Source organism: Pleurodeles waltl, chromosome 7 (genome assembly GCF_031143425.1).
Source record: "Pleurodeles waltl isolate 20211129_DDA chromosome 7, aPleWal1.hap1.20221129, whole genome shotgun sequence".
In the NCBI taxonomy this organism is placed as follows: domain Eukaryota; kingdom Metazoa; phylum Chordata; class Amphibia; order Caudata; family Salamandridae; genus Pleurodeles; species Pleurodeles waltl.
The window spans coordinates 1,209,552,338-1,209,571,053 of NC_090446.1; the positions used below are offsets into that span (position 1 = coordinate 1,209,552,338).

At 44.2% G+C, this 18,716-nt stretch overlaps 1 protein-coding gene across 1 annotated transcript in view; it reads right to left on the minus strand.

Annotated features, from left to right (window-relative positions):
- The window catches only part of TRIM16 (tripartite motif containing 16), a 112,352-nt gene that overhangs the window by 18,753 nt on the left and 74,883 nt on the right, over positions 1–18,716 (minus strand). The window contains exon 5 of the mRNA XM_069200347.1: positions 2,284–2,379. Coding sequence (XP_069056448.1) covers positions 2,284–2,379 — 96 coding nt within the window. The remainder of the gene's footprint in view (positions 1–2,283; positions 2,380–18,716) is intronic.

Genomic DNA, 18,716 nt, shown 5'->3' on the forward strand with positions numbered 1-18,716 from the left:
CCTGCCATCCATGGATTCTGTCCGTGTTTTGATCTGTTCACCATCAACATTGCGTGCAGCAGCAACCACAGCCTCCCAGACACTGTTCAGAGAGGTGTACTGTTTTCCCTCCTTGTAAATCTCACATTTGATGATGGACCACAGGTTCTCAATGGGGTTCAGATCAGGTGAACAAGGAGGCCATGTCATTAGATTTCCTTCTTTTATACCCTTTCTTGCCAGCCACGCTGTGGAGTACTTGGACGCGTGTGATGGAGCATTGTCCTGCATGAAAATCATGTTTTTCTTGAAGGATGCAGACTTCTTCCAGTACCACTGCTTGAAGAAGGTGTCTTCCAGGAACTGGCAGTAGGACTGGGAGTTGAGCTTGACTCCATCCTCAACCTGAAAAGGCCCCACAAGCTCATCTTTGATGATACCAGCCCAAACCAGTACTCCACCTCCACCTTGCTGGCGTCTGAGTCGGACTGGAGCTCTCTGCCCTTTACCAATCCAGCCACGGGCCCATCCATCTGGCCCATCAAGACTCACTCTCATTTCAACAGTCCATAAAACCTTAGAAAAATCAGTCTTGAGATATTTCTTGGCCCAGTCTTGACGTTTCGGCTTGTGTGTCTTGTTCAGTGGTGGTCGTCTTTCAGCCTTTCTTACCTTGGCCATGTCTCTGAGTATTGCACACCTTGTGCTTTTGGGCACTCCAGTGATGTTGCAGCTCTGAAATATGGCCAAACTGGTGGCAAGTGGCATCGTGGCAGCTGCACGCTTGACTTTTCTCAGTTCATGGGCAGTTATTTTGCGCCTTGGTTTTTCCACACGCTTCTTGCGACCCTGTTGACTATTTTGAATGAAACGCTTGATTGTTCGATGATCACGCTTCAGAAGCTTTGCAATTTTATGAGTGTTGCATCCCTCTGCAAGATATCTCACTATTTTTGACTTTTCTGAGCCTGTCAAGTGCTTCTTTTGACCCATTTTGCCAAAGGAAAGGAAGTTGCCTAATAATTATGCACACCTGATATAGGGTGTTGATGTCATTAGACCACACCCCTTCTCATTACAGAGATGCACATCACCTAATATGCTTAATTGGTAGTAGGCTTTCGAGCCTATACAGCTTGGAGTAAGACAACATGCATAAAGAGGATGATGTGGTCAAAATACTCATTTGCCTAATAATTCTGCACTCCCTGTATATGTGTCTGATTGAGACGCTGATCCGGAGTGCAACTAATAGGACAGTAACACCGCAACTGACTCCTTAAAGCATCCTGAAGCAGCCCTTGTGCTGCCAGTTAGAATCAAGACCTGAGGTGGACTGCATTGCTGCCTCAACCCAGGGACCTGCCTTGCTGAAGCACTGATTCACCATTCAGCAAACGTGGTGATTCACGATCTCCAGCTTCCTGTCCACTCAAAGTGCATCACAGAAGGGGGCAGATGCTCCGAAGACTGTCTGATATCCTGACCGCGCAGGCCTCGCATTTACTCTTATGAGGGCTGGCACACCTGTGGCCAGCATGTTCTCCACAAGCAAAGGGTGAACCCAGACTAGCATGCATAGCCATACCATGAGGACTGATTCTGGACTTTAAAACCTTTCCTCTCAGTTGTCAATATCAACGTCCTCGAGCATGCTACATAGTTGAAAATGGGCAAAATTAATTAAGAGTAACTCCAACCAAAAGCATGAATTTCTTTCGAAAATTATTTGCCCACAGAGGTAAGACCATGCATAAATGTAATTTTAAAAAAATTGGTATTTTGGTGTAGGATCAGTTTTTCACAGTGAGTGCCACATGTACAGCCAATGGTACTGTAAAATGGCATTCATATAATAAATACCAAATATTACACATTTGGAGGCCTTTTTCATATAGTTAAGTAAGAGAGACTGCATTTTTGTCGCGGTGCAGCGAGCACAGAAGTCGAACTACCCGCAATCAGGAACAACTCATTCAGGATTCCTTAACAAAACGGCTGGTTGATAATACTCATGGCTATGTGGAAACACTGTAACGGGCGGCATACATTCATAGCAACACAAAAGCCAGCCCATGGCTAACAAATATAGAACAGCCTGTGCTTCTGTCCCAAGCACCCATGACAGATTTGCAGCAACTGAGCAAAGGGACGGGCATATTCTGCCAAGACAAAAATCTCGATGGGGACAAGCGTAGGGGACAAATGATTACAGACCCTAACAGGGACCTCGCCAACAATGCTCCAAGCAATAACACTACCGTAACATAAGTTGTACTGTGTCCGTTTTTCATGTGTACTTACATTTCAGGAAATCACTTCTGGTTTTTGGTTCCGGTGCTGAGATGCGATGCATGGCGGGGACGATTGCAGACACCGTTGTTTTTATGCCAAAATCATCTGCAAACGGTAATAGCTGAGATTTAGTTAAGAGCCAAAAACACGGTTTTACTTTTCTTATATTTTACTTTGCACGATCAAGGTCAGCCATGTTTGCAACGCACTCCACAAAGACTCTTGGCAACATTAACAAACGAGTTGGCCCACATATCTGGAAACAGCGCTATCTTACTTGGTACATTTTGTAAGCTGGCAAAAAACCGAGTGTGAAGGTGAAAAGGTGAAAGCACAGGTACGGCTTACTTTGAAGCTTGTAAGTCACTGTGACCTCAAGCACATAATAAAGTCCTTAGGATTTAGCTACTACAAATATCTGATGATTTTCCAACCTATTGGAGTACCATCCCAGAGGCTGTTGAGCCCATGTAACTTTCGCCTTTAGGTTGCCTTCCACACTTGTGCCAGGACGTTTTCTAACATTCTTGTGTGGGCTAAGAAACATAATGCCCCCTTGCATCCTATTAAACCTGGCCCTTTTTGCAGAGTTATCCACACAATTTTTAGCTTCTGCCTCCTATTGTTTCTGACCTGTGTTTGTTGGCTTAAGGTCTTTGGGCACTTTATCAGTGCTAAAGTGCATATGCTCTTTGTCTAAAATGTATTAGTAATTGGTTTCTCCATGATTGTTATATTTGATTTACTAGTAAGTCCCTAGTTCAGTGCACAGTGTGTGCCAATACTACTAGTGGGTCTGCAGCACCCACTGTGCCATCCACATGAGTAGCCCTGTAAACATGTCTCAGACCTGCCACTGCAATGCCTGTGTGCAGTTTTAAACTGCCATTTCAACCTGGCAAGCGCACCCACTTGCCAGGCCCAAACCTTCCCTTTTACTACACGTAAGCCATCCTTAAGGTAGGCCCAGGGCAGCCCCATGAGGGGGGAAGAGGGATGGCGGGGGCAGGGTGCAGTGTATTTAAAAGGTAGGACATGCACTACTGTGTTTTACATGTCCTGATAGTGACATACGGCTAAATTCATTTTTTACTATTACCCATTGCCTTGGAAATAAGCCTGACTGCTTGTACCAAGTTACCAAGTGGGTAAATAGTGGTCATCTTAGCTGTGTGACTCCCTCATCCTGACTAGAGTGAGGGTCACTGCTTGGACTGGGTGTAAACTACTGCGAACTAGAGACCCCATTTCTAACACATCCATATCTCCAGATACTGACAAAGCATTTGACTGGATTAACTGCCACTACATGTTCACCACTCTTCAGTGGTTTGGCTTTGGTCCAAAAGGTATTTAATTCATAAACAAATTATGCTATGACCCTCGTGCCAGTGTTTTTCTCAATGTTCTTTCTCCCCCTATTTTCCTTTCCATAGAGGTACCATGAAAGTTTACCCAATCACCTTTTCCTTTTGTTCTTTGTCTAGAACCATTCCTTGAACGTATTCATTTCAATACATTTATCTCTGGGTTTAAACACAGCGTCCTGGAGATTAAGTTATCAGCCTATGCTAATGATGTTCTTATTTACACATTCAATCCCCTGATCTCTTTGGATCCTTTTTTTACAAGAAATAACTTTATACTCTAATATCTCTGAACATAAACTTAACTTTTCCAAAGTGAAATCTTAACATTAAATTCCTTTTGTTATAATTACATGTTTGCCAACACTAATTTTACATGGTGCCGCTCTAATTTAAATACCTTGGTGTTTGTTTATCTCCTACTATCCCCAGCACATGCAATCGTAGCTTTACTACTTTCAAACTGAAAATACAAACATTACTCTTGTCTTGGTCTCCTCTGCATTTATCTTGATGGGGTAGAGTAGATACTATCAAAATGATGATTGTAAGGCATGTCCTTTATACAATTTCATTGTTACACTTTAAGAATTACTTTTAATAAATTAGCTTAATTTGTAAAAAAATCCTCTGGAACAATAAACATACCCATATTGTCCTATCAGAACTCCTAAACAGAGAAGGAGGAGTTTGCCTTGGCTTTGTCACTCTGTTTTTTAAAATTTGACAATGTTATGCTCTAATTAATGATTTTCAAGACTCACTTACTTTAAAAAAAAACCTTACTACGTTACTTCTCATTCAAAGATATAATCCATAAGTCTAATCATACTTTTATATCCCAAAATCCTATTTGAAATATTCTCAGCATTTGTTACATACAATATTTTTGGCTGACCTCGATTTTCAACAATGCTTGCTTTCTAGCCTCCTCACTTTGGAATAATAATTTCCTCAATTATTTTTTTTTTATCACAAATAGGTTTTTTTCAAATACTGGAAGGAGAAGGGCATTCTGTTTGTCAAACAATTGGTAAGGGATAATTATGTTATACCTCTTCCCCAACTACATGTGCAATACTGTTTACCTAGTTCTTTTTTAAGGGAGTATGAATTAATATCCTCTGCTCTACATCCCTTCCTACTCATTCACAAATTACCTTCTCCCCCCGTTCCACTCCACCCGTTGACACCTTTGGATATTATTTCCCATGAATCTATTCCTAAAGCTGCTAGTATACGTAAAAACATATTATCACCAACATCTGTTCGTACCAAAAACTCTGTTGAACTATTGTGGGAAACTTACCTTTCCATACCATTCTCTGTTCTTTTCTGGTACAAACTTTGGCTTAAAATAGTCAAATAATGCAAAGCAGAGCCTATTACACAATCTTTATTTTTATGTACAATAGAGCTGTTATTACCCCAAAATGTATTTCTAAATTTGATTAATCTGCGCACCACTATGTTGGTCCTGCAATGCAATGGTACTTAAAATCATTTATTATCTTATTGTTCTCATGTATTTAATTTTTGGAAATCTAATTGATCAACATTGTTAAACATATACAAGTGTAATATAATGTTATCATTCCAAAATGTTTTCTTAGGATCTTTGTCATCTGACTTTGATCATTTCTACCACGAGCTCTTACGGTTTGATCTTTTCATTGCACTTGCTTTCAAAATTATACTCTCTTGTTGGAAAAATGCCTCTAAACTATCAGAGTTAACATGGTGGAATTTTATATATGATGAACACAGAACTCATACTGCCTCCTCACCAACCTTGCGGCAAAAGATTAAATCCGATATGTATTTGTTACCTTTAACTATTTATCTCTTTGCCACTCACTACCTTAATTGAACATTTCTCCCTTTCTTTCTACCTTCCTTTTCTTTCCCTTTTCTTTTTTTCTGCTCTACCTTAGTCCTCCACTCCTCTTCTGTCTTCTTTTTATTAAAAACAATAACCAGGTTCTACATTACATAAGTTATTTCTTTCAAACATCGCAATACCTCTGATCTATAAGTTCCTCTGCAAATGTTACCTTCTTCTTTGTGATTCTTCAATAAATAAATGTTTAACCAAAAAGACAGGGTTGGCTTTCGCACAACTCTTTCCTACTTTTACTTATTATATGGTCTGCTAAATGTTCTGCTTCTTCGCTGCGTACTTCTTAAATACATTTCATATTTTACCATTTACAATTCCTCCACCTCAACTCTTGTTACGCTTCTGAGAGGTAACACCCACGTGTGTGTCATAAAAAAAAAAATGTATTCAGCAGACGCTGGACAAGATGTCAAATTGGTTAGTGAACCAGGAACATAATAATCTCTGGATGGGCATCTGATGTGTTGTAGGTTATTTTACTACACAGAAGACAGTGGTATTCTCACTTGACAATTTTAACATGTGTAATACTCTGGTCTTTAGTATGGCAATGAGAAAATGGGTCACTTCCAGACAAAAAGCTATGCGTCTTTTACTGCCAACCAAGGTGAGCAGCATTTGCAGCTGTTTTGTGAGACTAGAAATGGGAAAATATTCTAGTTCAATGGCTAACATTAACAAACCCACATATATAACATATCATGTAAGAACATGACCACAGCACACAAATGGAAACCTAGTTTTAAAGAAGCAGTGCTGTAAATACTCAAATATAAAAATGTATTCTTGGTGTAGGGCTTACTTTTGTTTAATTGTCCAGCGCACAACCTAGGCTATGAATCATCTACCTTTAGCTTCCATGCTCCATGTTACATGGTGTTCAATGCTTTTGGGGTCTCTGGTGCGGCAGAAGTGGCCAAGAAAAGGCGGATTGCTTTGTCTGGCTCGGTCTAAAATCATTAGTAGGGTCTGCAGCCCCAGAACTCCTCCTATGGCTATTATGATTTAGGCATTATGACTATCAGTGGCCCCCTTATATGGCACAGGAATACCACATCTGTTATCACAGATAGCATGTGGTATTATTACACCTCTACCAGGTCATTCTGAGTTTGGGGGCTGGAACGATTAATAACATGCATGAGGGTTTCAGCATCAATTCTTGCGTGTTACTCCCCACTTTCTCGCGTTTTTATCAATCTTAACATGCTAATGTGAAAACTTGTGAGCCATGGTGTTGCAACATCATTTGTAATCCCAATGAGGCCAGTAACTCCAGTCATTGGCCACATCAGGATTATTGAGCTCCTCGTAATGAGTTCATTTGCATCCAAAGTGCCCCAGTGAAAGACACCAGAGAGGCCCGAATCCATAATGCAATTTCAAAAAAATCACAGTAAGCCAAGGTACAATAGTAGTGCCAGGGGACATAAAAAGATGTATCTGCCATGGAAGCAAAGACATGACAGCAGCGAAAACGGAGGTCAAGCAATTTGAGAGATTGTGAAATGGTTTTAACAGTGCCTCAGTACCTGGAGAAGGAAAACAAGAAATTGTAGCAGCAGTAAGAGTAGTGTCTTGAGTACATTTCAAAAGTTGGCCAACAATGGGCTGATTGCGTGAAAAGGGAGTAAGTTCCAATTTTTAAGGGCTCACCTACAGAATGATTGGGAAAGAGCCCTCTAAATGTTGACGTTTCCTGACAGAAGGCATCCTTTCCATGTAACATTCACAAGTCTCCAGACACAGTATGATTCTGAGGTAAGTATTTAGGTGTTTTTTTTATCACACAAGCTGTTTGAAAGATGCACCTAGCTTCAATGGAAGGCCAGGGAGGTGAGCTTGTAATTGGCCTGTGGTTGAAAAGACTAAGTTTAAGCATGGGACAGGTTGCTTCTTTTGTTTGCAGTTTTATATATTGCTGACTCGGTCAAGGCCATTCGAGCACTTCACAGGAGTACAAGTTACATCACACAATATTAGATTCATTGTTTCTCTCTTAGGCAGACAACTTTAAGAAGATGAGTCTCAGTTTTGGGATGACAGAGCTAATATAGTTCGTCCTGGATAGTGTTACTGTTTGATCAACTCATTTTACATTAGGTTTTTGGGTAAAGTGTTGGAACCTTTTCTTGTTTAATTACATACACACATCTCACACACAGTAAATCTTTTTTAGTGAATTTATTTACAGAACGACAACAGACATTACAGGCAGGGTTGGACTGGCCTATGAGGCAATCAGGCACTGCCCGATGGGCTGGTCTGAAAGGTCGGTGTGTGGGCTGTTTCTTGTGCTGGTGGTGGGCCCGTATTAACGTCCGCTAGTTATGTTGTCACTGTTGATTTCCTTTATACTAAAACAAACTTTGCATGCAGCAAGTTGAAATTCATGCAGTCTTCATTACCTTGTGAAACACCAATACAGCAACTACTCTACAAATTCAAAACTGCCCCAATTTACAAACATGGGCCATTTTTCCAGCTATCTAATTCACTGAAAGGGCCCCCTTTTATCCTGGTGCCCAGGCCTAAAGTCTGTCCCGTCCAAACCTGACTACAGGTAAACTATCTTCCTTTCTAGCTCCTGCCTTAAACTGAAAAAACAACCTTCTAATCATAACAGTCTTCTCCAACCCCACTAGCTATGTTACTACCTTTAAGCACCTTGTCACATATTATCTACAACTGTCACTACATTGCAACAAAGTGTTTGATGTTTCTCAACACTGAAGTTGCCAAGTTAGCTGTATAAATAATTGTAAAGGTCCATTCACAGTTTAAAATCAGTAAGATTCTAGGCAGCTCGAAAGAGGAAGGCGAGGAGAAGATAATGTCTAGTGATCCATTTCTGGATTTCTTGAGGCAGTCAATCAGGTAAGTAATGTTGACTTCACTGCTGACTCTCAGACAGAGCTGAGCATCACCAGCTCACCAGCATACTGGTATATGATCATGCCCAGGTCAGCTCAATGCTTGTCTGCATCATTCACGTACATGCTGAACTCTACAAGAGAATCCCATTCAAACGCCTCACCCACAAGGCACTGCACAACACCGGACCAGAATACCTTAACAGTCAGCTCTCTTTCTACATCCCGACCAGACAGCTTCGCTTCACTGACCTTGCCCTGGCCACCATCCCACAAATCCACAGAATGACTGCCGGTGGCAGATCGTTCTCCCACCTCGCTGCCAAGACGTGGAACACTCTTCCCACCCACCTGCGACAGACACAGGACCTACTGACTTTCAGGAGACACTTCAAGACTTGGCAGCCCCCCCTCAGCGCCTTGAGACCCTCACGAGTGAGTAGTGCACTTTACAAATGCCTTGATTGATTGATTGCTTGATTGATTGATTGATTGAACTTTATGGGGGAAGAATTAAGAATGTCTGGACCTTGTAGCATGCAGGCAACTAAGAGTTAGGACTGCCACTCTTTGCAAGTTGCGAGCGATGTTTAAAGTAGAAGTAATTAGAGTTCCTTGTCTACATAAGCATATAGGGTATTAAGGTATGAAAGAATGTAAACAGTTTAGTCAAGAAGTCAACCCCCCTCACGTGTCCATTATACAGAAAGCATCATGGAAAACCTGCAAGGTCATATTTTAAGTTCCTCCGGGAGGGGAGAAATCTCCATATGCAGCTTATTTTAGGTTGACTTTAACAGGCCAATTTCTAGGTAGTGTAAGACTCCCACTGGGTCAAACAAGGAGTTGATAACATTTAGCCAGCACATCTCTAAGTGGTGACTAACACACATGCTAAGAAAGGCAGGGATGGGTTCCTATCTGGCCGTGGGAGGAAGTGGCTGTAATGAACAAGTTGCTTATCTTCAGTAACAATTTATCGGGTTCTCTAAGGGTCTTACCCGTTTGTTTCCTCCGACTCTGTTCGTTATGCCCCAATGGGACTTGAACCTGGTCCTAACTTATCTCATGTGTGCCCCTTTTAAGCTGATGCACATTCGTCTCTTGAGGCTCTTGACCCTCATAACTGTTTTTCTTATTGCCATCACCTCTGCTCGCAGAGTGAGTGAGCTTCACGCTGTCTTCCAAACCACCATTTTTGTTTGTCCTTCTTGACAAAGTGGTGCTTCGTACAAGGGCCTCCTTCCTTCCTAAGGTCGTTACTCCTTTTCACGTAGGCCAATCCATCACCTTGCCTACTTTTTATGCGCCCCCACATCCCTCTCATGAAGAGGAGAGACTCCTCCGTCTGGATCCAAAAAGAGCGTTGGTGTTCTACCCCAATCGTACCAAAGATTTCCGGGTGGATGATCAACTCTTTGTTAGATATGTGGGTGGGAATAAACGGAAGGATTTGCAGAAATGTACCATCTCACAATGGGTACTGCTTTGCATCAAATATGCTACTCTCTGGCAAAGAAGCCCCCCCTCACCCCCCCAGAGGGCTTTCCTGCTCACTCAACCAGACCAACTGCTGCTAACACAGCGTTAGCACACAAAGTTCCTGTCCTGGACATCTATCAGGCAGCAACGTGTGCCTATCCGCACATGTTCACAAAACATTACTGCCTGGACAGTCAGGTCTGCAGAGACGGCTTCTTTGGTCATTCGGTCCTGCAGGACTTTTTAGTGTGATCTTGGTTCGCAGCCCACCTCTGAAGATGGTATTGCTTGGGTATCCATTCTAAGGTAAAGAATCTGCAAATAGAAGTCTCTATCAGATGAACAAGCTACTTCCCTTTGGTATAGATTTATCTGATAGAGACATATTCTAGTTGCAGATTCCTTACCGACCCACCCATTCTCCCTGCTTGCACACTGATTTATAGGGAGAGAGATTTCCCTTTAAGGGCCCTAGCTCTGGTGCACCAATTTCAGTGTTCTTCATGGCTCCGCGCTCTGGTGTGAAAAGTCGTGATAGAAACTGATGTTACCCCACCAGGGTGGCGCTTAAGTACGACTGCAATGTCATTACGGAAACCACAATGCCTGCAACAGATGCGGAGTAGACCAACGCCATCTGACAGCGCGCAAGGGTACTGCTCGAAGAAAAATCTCCAGATCCAGTCAGACACCTGGGGGAAATCCTAAAGTAAGTAATCTGCAACTAGAAGTCCATATCAGATAAAAACGTCAAGGGCAATGGTCTCAAATTAGAGTGAAATTGCAGGAATTTAACAGAGGTGGAGATTTGGTGGTTAATATACCCTTTGCAACTTAGTTTTTTATTTTGATTATGCAAAGATTCTCCTGTAGGAAAGGGGGCATTAGAGGATTATCACAGTATCAACCAGTAGATATATAAGGCTTTGATTTGAAAGATGATGCAATGAGGAAAATATCTGGTGTCATCTACATTTGATGCTTTCATGGCTTTTTCTGAATTAAATTCACCTGAGTGATTTGTCTTTAGTTTACTTATCTGGGGCAGGGATGTGGGAATCATGTCATTGAGTTTGGACAAGTCAACGTACTCGACATCTATCACCTAATTCATTTTTTGACTTACCTGTGGATTTGATTAGATCTAGTGTCAGTGAAAAAGTAATTTTAGGTAGGCAGACCAATCAACATGAGTAAGAGCGTGCATAAAATGTCACCTGATGTGAAGATTGAATGACTGTGATAGGGACTTTGCAGTGAGTTGTGGAGGGCAGTACTGAGTAAGTTCATTATTATAAAGTAAGGAGGCAAACGGTGGAGGAAGCTGGCTCTGTAAATACTATATCAAAATGAGACATGTTGTGCACAGAGCCTAGGGGTTCCCCAAAGGTTTGACAGAGGCTAAAGTAGATAATACTAATGCTGTCTTTTGTGGTAGTGTGGTCGAGCAGTTAGGCTTATCAGAGGGTAGTGCAAAGCATTTGCTGTACACACACAGACAATAATGGAAGCACACACTCAAAGACTAACTCCAGGCCAATGTTTTTTTTTATAACAAAAATATATTTTGTTACTTTATTTCTAGAACCACAAGATTCAGTTTGCAGGTAAGTAAATTTGCAAGTAAGTACCCAAAATATGTATCAATACCACTTTGTTGCCAATTGGCAAGTTATACGTTTTTCAAATAAATAGCAATAATCGGTTTCAAAAGTCGACAGTGCAATTTTTAAAGACAGTCCTGGGGATAAGAAAAGTTAGCACAGTTTTGAGGTAATTACAAGAATTACAGTTCCAGTCTCTGGGGGTTAGAATGTCCACAGGCAGGGGTTGAAGTAAACCCCAAACACCCACCATCAGCAACACGGGGCCAGCCGGTTGCAGAGGTCAAAGATGAGACAAATTTAACGTGGGCTCCTATGGAGGCTGGGGCACTCTGATTCAGGCCTGTTTGCAGGTAAGTACCTGCATCTTCGGAGGGCAGACCTGGGGGGTTTAGGAGAGCACAAAACACACACCTGCAGCGGCATAGGGGCGGCCGGGTGTAGGGTGCAAACACAGCAGGCCAAGTCCAGGGTGGTCGGTTCCAGAAAACCACAGGCAGGACAATGAGGAGGGCCACCTGCTAGATGTTGCTGCACTAGAGATCGGATTCCCCAAGGTCGGGTGGCTGCAGGTGCAGAGTACCCTTTGGTGATGGGTATCTTCGTCCGGGTCTGTCGCGGTCGGGGCGGAGGTCCTCCGGATTTAAGCTGCATTGATTGTCGCATTATACGGGGGGGTCAACCCAGGATGGACATTTGGTCAGAATCGCCTGGGGACCAGCTCCAGTCGGTTGGGCCACCTGGACATGGGCTGTGGGCATTGGGTGCAGAGTGGAGAGGACTCGTGGACCCGGGGAGGTTCTAGAGTCCATGGATAGAGTGTTTTCTTGGATGGGCTATTGTCCATGGAAGTTCTTAACCTCTCGGGTGCAGACAGTCCTCCTGAGACTTTTAAGAGGCTGCTGGTCCTGTAGGGTGTGTCACCTTCTTTTAGCAGGGCTTTAGTAGCTGGAGACAGGCCGGTAGGGCTGGGGCAAAGTCAGTTTGCATCTTCAGCCTTCTCTGCTGGGGGTCAGCTTAGCAGTCCTCCTTCTTTCTTCTTGTGAGTTTGCCAGGAATGTGATAAGCTAGGTTCAGAGGGGCCATCAAGTCCTGGATATAGGGGCCTTACAGGGGTCAGAGGGCAGTAGCCAGTGGCTACTGTCCCTGGGGTGGCTACACCCTTCCTGTGTCCACTCCCTCTGGGGAGGAGGACACAGTCCGAACCCCATCGGTCCCTGTCCTCCAAACCAAGAAATGGGGTCTCTGTTAGGCAGTCAGTTTGCACTCTGCCCAAGCAGGGACTCTCACTCTAATCAAAGTAAGGGAGTAAGACAACCCCTGTTCACCCCTTGGTAGCTTGGCTCAAGCAGTCAGGCTTATCTAGAAGGCAATGTGTAAAGTATTTGTACCAACACACACAGTAATACAGTGAAAACACTACAAAATGATCACAACACCAGTTTAGAAAAATAGGTAATATTTATCTAAATCAAACAAGACCAAAATGACAAAAATCCAACATGCACAAATCAAGATATTCGTTTTCAAAGTAAAAAGAGTCTTACTCCATGGAAAACAATGGCAACGTTGATTCTACACAAAGTACCTGGTGAGTGCCACAAATAAAGCCGCACAGGCCGCAAAGTCAGCTATGTGTCGATTCCTTAATCTCCGGTTGGGTAGGCAATGTGTCATTTTTCTCCCCACAAGAGAGGTGATGCGTCGATTTCCAGAGGGGGCACCTCTGATCCTTGCAGGTTCACAATGATTTTAACGACCAAGGACTATGCGTGAGAAATCTGATCGCACAGTGTTGGAAAAACGCGCTGTGTGGTGTTTGCATTGTTATCAGCAGCCAGTCATTTCTCCAGCCACAATGCGTCGATCTCCCAACCACGATGCAGGTGGAGTGTCGATTTCGCCCGCGGAGTGGGTGATGCATCGTTTTTCAGCAACGTTACAGGTGGTGCATCAAACGTTTCCCCACATAGCTTCCTGTGTTTGGATTTCCATCCTTTTTCTACCAGCTTCACCTTTCAAGGGTCCAGGGACTGGATGGGCTACCACTTGGCAGGGCAGGAGTCTCAGCAGAGATTCCAGGTGCTGGCAGAGGAAGTCTTTAAGTCTTTGATGGCCCTGAGACTTCAAAACAGGAGGCATGCTCAGTTCAAGCCCTTGGAGATTTTTCACAAGCAGGAATATGCCACAAAGTCCAGTCTTTGTCCTCTTTCAGGTAGAAGTATCAACTGCAGGTCAACCCAGAAAATCACAGTCACAGGCAAAGGGGCAGTACTCCTCCGACAGCTTTTCTCCTTGGCAGAGGATCCTCTTGGTTCCAGAAGTGATCTCAAAGTGTGGGGGTTTGGATCCACTACTCATACCCCTTTCCACCTTTGAAGTAGGCAAACTTCAAAGGAAAGTCTCTGTAGTTCACAAGATCTTGCCTTGGGCAGGCCAGGCCCTAGTCACAACCAGGGGGTTGGAGACTGCATTGTGTGAGGGCAGGCACAACCCATTCAGGTTTAAGTGCACTCCTCCCTCCACTCTAGCTCAGATGGCTCATCAGGATATGCAGGCTACACCCCAGCTCCCTTTGTGTCACTGTCTAGAGGAGATTCACAAACAGCCCAACTGTCAGTCTGACCCAGACACGGAATACACTAGCAGTCAGAGTCACAGAATGGTTTAAGCAAGAAAATATCCACTTTTTAAAAGTGGTATTTTCAAGGTAACATTCTAAAAACCAACTTCCCTAAAAGATGTATTTTTTAATTTTGAGTTCGGAGACCCCAAACTCCACTTGCTCTCTGCTCTCAAAGGGAAACTACACTTTAAGGTTATTTAAAGGCAGCCCACATGTTAACCTATGAGATAGATAGGCTTTGCAACAGTGAAAAACGAATTTGGCAGTATTTCACTATTAGGACATGTAAAACACATCAGTGCATATCCCACCTTTGACATACACTGCACCCCATCCAAGGAGCTACCTAGGGCCTACCTTAGGGATGCCTTATATGTATGAAAAGGGAAGATTTGGGCCTGGCAGGTGGGTACACTTGCCAGGTCGAATTGGCAGTTTTAGAACTGCACACACTGAAACTGCAGTGGCAAGTCTGAGCCATGTTTACAGGACTACTCATGTGGGTGGTAAAAGCTTGGCACCTCGAGTGCACATAACTAGGCACTTACTAGTAAATCAAAAATGTCAAACATGGAAAGCCAATTACACATACACATTCACACAGGGAGCACTTGCACTTTATCACTGGTCAGCAGTGGTAAAGTGCCCAGAGTAACAAAAATAGCAAAAAAACAGAGTCCAGCACACAGTAACAACCTGGGAAGCAGAGGCAAAAAGGTCAGGGGAGACCACACCAAGGATGCCAGGTCTACCAGGGGTCACCTCAGCTCTGGTCACCTTAGGAGTGGTCCCAACTGAGGTGGCACTCCTCCTTGTTTTCCCTACTTTTCCCACCGGACTTGCCGAGGACGGGCATCTCCACTAGTTGGAGTGCACTGGGGCACTGCAACAGGAGGCTTGAGCCTTTGAGGCTCACCGCCAGTGCTACGGCTCCTGTAGGGGGATGTGTGAAGCACCTCTACCCAGGACAGGCTTTGTTTCTGGCCACAGAAATCACAAAGGCTCTCACCCCATGTGGTCAGAAACCTGTCTGAAAGTGGCAGGCTGGCACAGACTGGTTAGTCCTGCACTAGCAGTTTGGGTAACATACAGGGGGCATCTTTAAGATGCCCTCTGGGTGAATTTCTCAATAAATCCAACACTGGCATCAGTGTGGGATTATTGTGCTGGGAAGTTTGACAAACTCCCAGCCCAGATACTCAATATGGCCACATTGCACTTACAATGTCTAAGAATGGACTTAGACAGTGTAGAGGCATATTGCTCATGTAGCTCTACCCTCACCTGTGGTATAGTGCACCCTGCCTTAGGGCTGTAAGGCCTGCTAGAGGGGTGACCTACCTATGCCACAGGCAGTGGTTTGTGGGCATGGCACCGGGGGAGGGGGGCTATGTCGACTTTGTCTTTTTCTCCCCATGAGCACACACACGCTGCAATGGCAGTGTGAATGTGCTGGTGAGGGGTCTCCAGGGTGTCATGATACATGCTGCAGCCCTTAGGGACATTCCCTGGCAACAGGGCCCTTGGTACCTTGTGTCAGGAAAACTATTGCCAGTGCTGTTAAGTTCTTCCATCAGCAAAAACGATTCCCCTATTCCTTATACCGACGTTGGTTGCAGTGGCGTCCTCACTCCCGGTGGCTCTTGTGGAGGCTGTGCTTAGAACTAGCTTCTTCAGGTTTAACTGCCACTCAAGATGGTGGCCGCAAATCTTTGTGAGGTCAGCGCTCTATTGTTTCTACCTCAGTCTCGGGCTGAAGCTTCCCTCCAGCTGTTTCTCTCTGAGAGCCGGCACTTCAATCTGTCAGGAGAGTACCCATTAAATCCAACTTCCACAGGAGCAGATGCCTTTTAACCAATCCCCTCCAACAGATGCATGCTCAGACTTTACTGATTATCTGAACCCTGCATTCGCTAGCGTGACAGGGGAATGGGAATAGAAAAAGAGAGACGCCTCCAGATCCAGTTCCAGCCTATGTTTCCCACTTGAAGATCAGATATTCAGTGTGTGAAAACTCCTTCTCAAGGTTCAGTTTTCTCATTCACAGTCTCTAAGAATGAGTCTGAGCACTGAGGATTGTCTCTAAGACTAGCAAGTCTGCAAGGCGAAGAGGTTTTGAATATATATATACATATATATATATATATATATATATATATATATATACACACATATACATACATATATATATTAGCAGGTCTGGAAATCATACAAGAAGATTCCTTAATGCAATTGCTTGAAGTTCTGTTAAACCCAAAATTAATTCTCCTCAGAAAGCCGATAGCCAGTTGTTGGAAGAAGGAAGAAATTCAGCTTCTCCAGAAAGGAAAAAGTAGCTGGTGTGCACACTGTAACAAGAAATAGAATTAATTACTCAAAACTGGAAGAATTCTCTAAGATACGAAGCACCTCAGGAACACTGCTCATTCTCCTCAGGATCACAGTTGAAGTGCAGGCATGTTTGTTAAGGGGATTATTAGCTCCTGGTTCTGGTGTAGTTGTATTGATGAGTGTAGGAAGCTGCCCTGGTGTGTGGTGAGCATCTATGGTGTTATCACCTTATACCAGATCCAGTTATCCCCTATTAGTGAAGTGTGGGCAGTGTCTTGGAAGCCAGGACTCTAGAGGTAGCTGTGGATTAGCAGCCAAGACTTATCTAGGAGACATGCAAAGCTTATCCAATACCACTATAGTCACGCAGCACTAACACACATGAAAGAACCACACAGTGTTACAAAAATAAAGGCACTTTATCATAGTAACACGTTTACTAAAATACTGAATAGGCAATACTCCAATAGGAGATAAGTAAACACACTATTATGTACACATTGAGTGATTAGCATAACAAACAATAGCAAACAGTAAAAACAAAAGTAAATAGTGAAGGCCCTAGGGGAGACCAAACCATATACTAAGTAAGTGGAATGTGAAAGACAGTTCCCCACCCAAGAAAGTGGAATCAGTAGAGGGGAGCTGGAGGAACTAGGAACCACAAAAGGTAAGTATCAGGGTCACCCCCAGCGACCAAGAGAGAAGAGGTAAGTACCTGTTTTTCCAGAAACCCACAGGAGAACTTTGGAAAATGACTGTGGAAAACCCAGACAAGAGTGGAAGAAACTAAAAGGTGGATCCTGACAGAAGAGGACCTAGAAAAGAAAGGGACCAAATCCAATTCGAGTTGGTGTCCCCGGCTGTGGCAGGAGTCACTACCCACCCTGATTTAAATGCAGGACCAGGTCGATGGTGGATGAAGAAATTCAGTAGTGCAGCACAGGAGCAGAACAGGAGTTCCAGAAATGATGCAAGTGATGTCCCACGTCGGTGGTCATGATGCAGTTGGTCAGTGGTGCTGGAAAACCACCAACAAGTCTAAGCAAATGCAAGAGTCAGAGAAGAAGGTTTTGAAAGGCTGAAGAGGACCATCAAGGCCCAGGTGACTCGACCCAAGGAGGGGATTCCGAGGAGACCCTTAGCAGCTGGGAGAGTCATAAGAAGAGGAAGCAGCTCCCACAGGCAAACCACAGGCAGCAGGTCGTTGTTGCAGTTGGTGCCTGCGGATGCAGCAGAGTGACTCCTTCTCCTTCACTCCAGGGGAGATTCCATCTTACTTCTTGTGCAGGCTGAAGGCTAGTCACCCTCACAGGATGCACAATCAGGGAAATGTTGCAGTTGCTGGAAGGAGCTGGAGAAAATGTTGCAGAGCAGAGTCGTAGCTGGAGTTGCAGATTGTTGCTACCTGGAGGGTCCAATTGCAGTCCCAGTGGCCAGAGGATGAAGTAAACGATGCAGAGGAGTCCTGCTGGAATCTTACACTTTGAATCTGAAGACCCACCCAGGAGGGAGACCCTAAATAGTCCAGGAAGGGGGATTAGTCACCTAGCAGGGTGACCACCTTTCAGGAGGGGGCTGTGACCTGGTCACTCAGATGCTTACAGGGGCCTCTGCCCACCTTGGATTCAAGATGGCAGAATCAAGTGACCACCTGGAGGAGCTCTGGGCACCACCCCGGGTGGTGATGGACAGGGGAGCATTCACTCCCCTTTCCATTGTCCAGTTTCATGCTAGAGCAGGGACCGTCAGTCCCTGGACTGGTGCAAACCGGTTTATGCAAGGAGGGCACCAAATGTGCTCTTCAAAGCATACTGGAAGCTTGGGGAGGCTATCCTTCCCAAGCCATATAACACCTATTTCCAAAGGGAAAAGGTGTTGCCTACCTCTCCCAAAATAATTATTTGTTCCGCCTTCCTCTGCCTGAGCTGGTCAAGCAGCAGGAGGGCAGAAACCTGTCTGAGGGGCGGCAGCAGCGTGGGCTGCCCGGAAAACCCCACAAGACTGGTAGGAGAAATGCTGGGTGTCCTCTAAGGAGCCCCCAGAGTGCATGGAATCATACAACCAATACTGGCAACAGTATTGGGGTATGATTCCAACATGTTTTATACCAAACATGCCCAGGTTAGGAGTTACCGTTATGTAGCTGGACACAGGTAGTGTCATGTCCATGAGTAAAAGGGCTTCCTCGCACTTAACAAGTCCAGGGAAATTGAGCTGGAGTTCATATAGGCACCTCTGCTCATGCAGGGGTGCCCT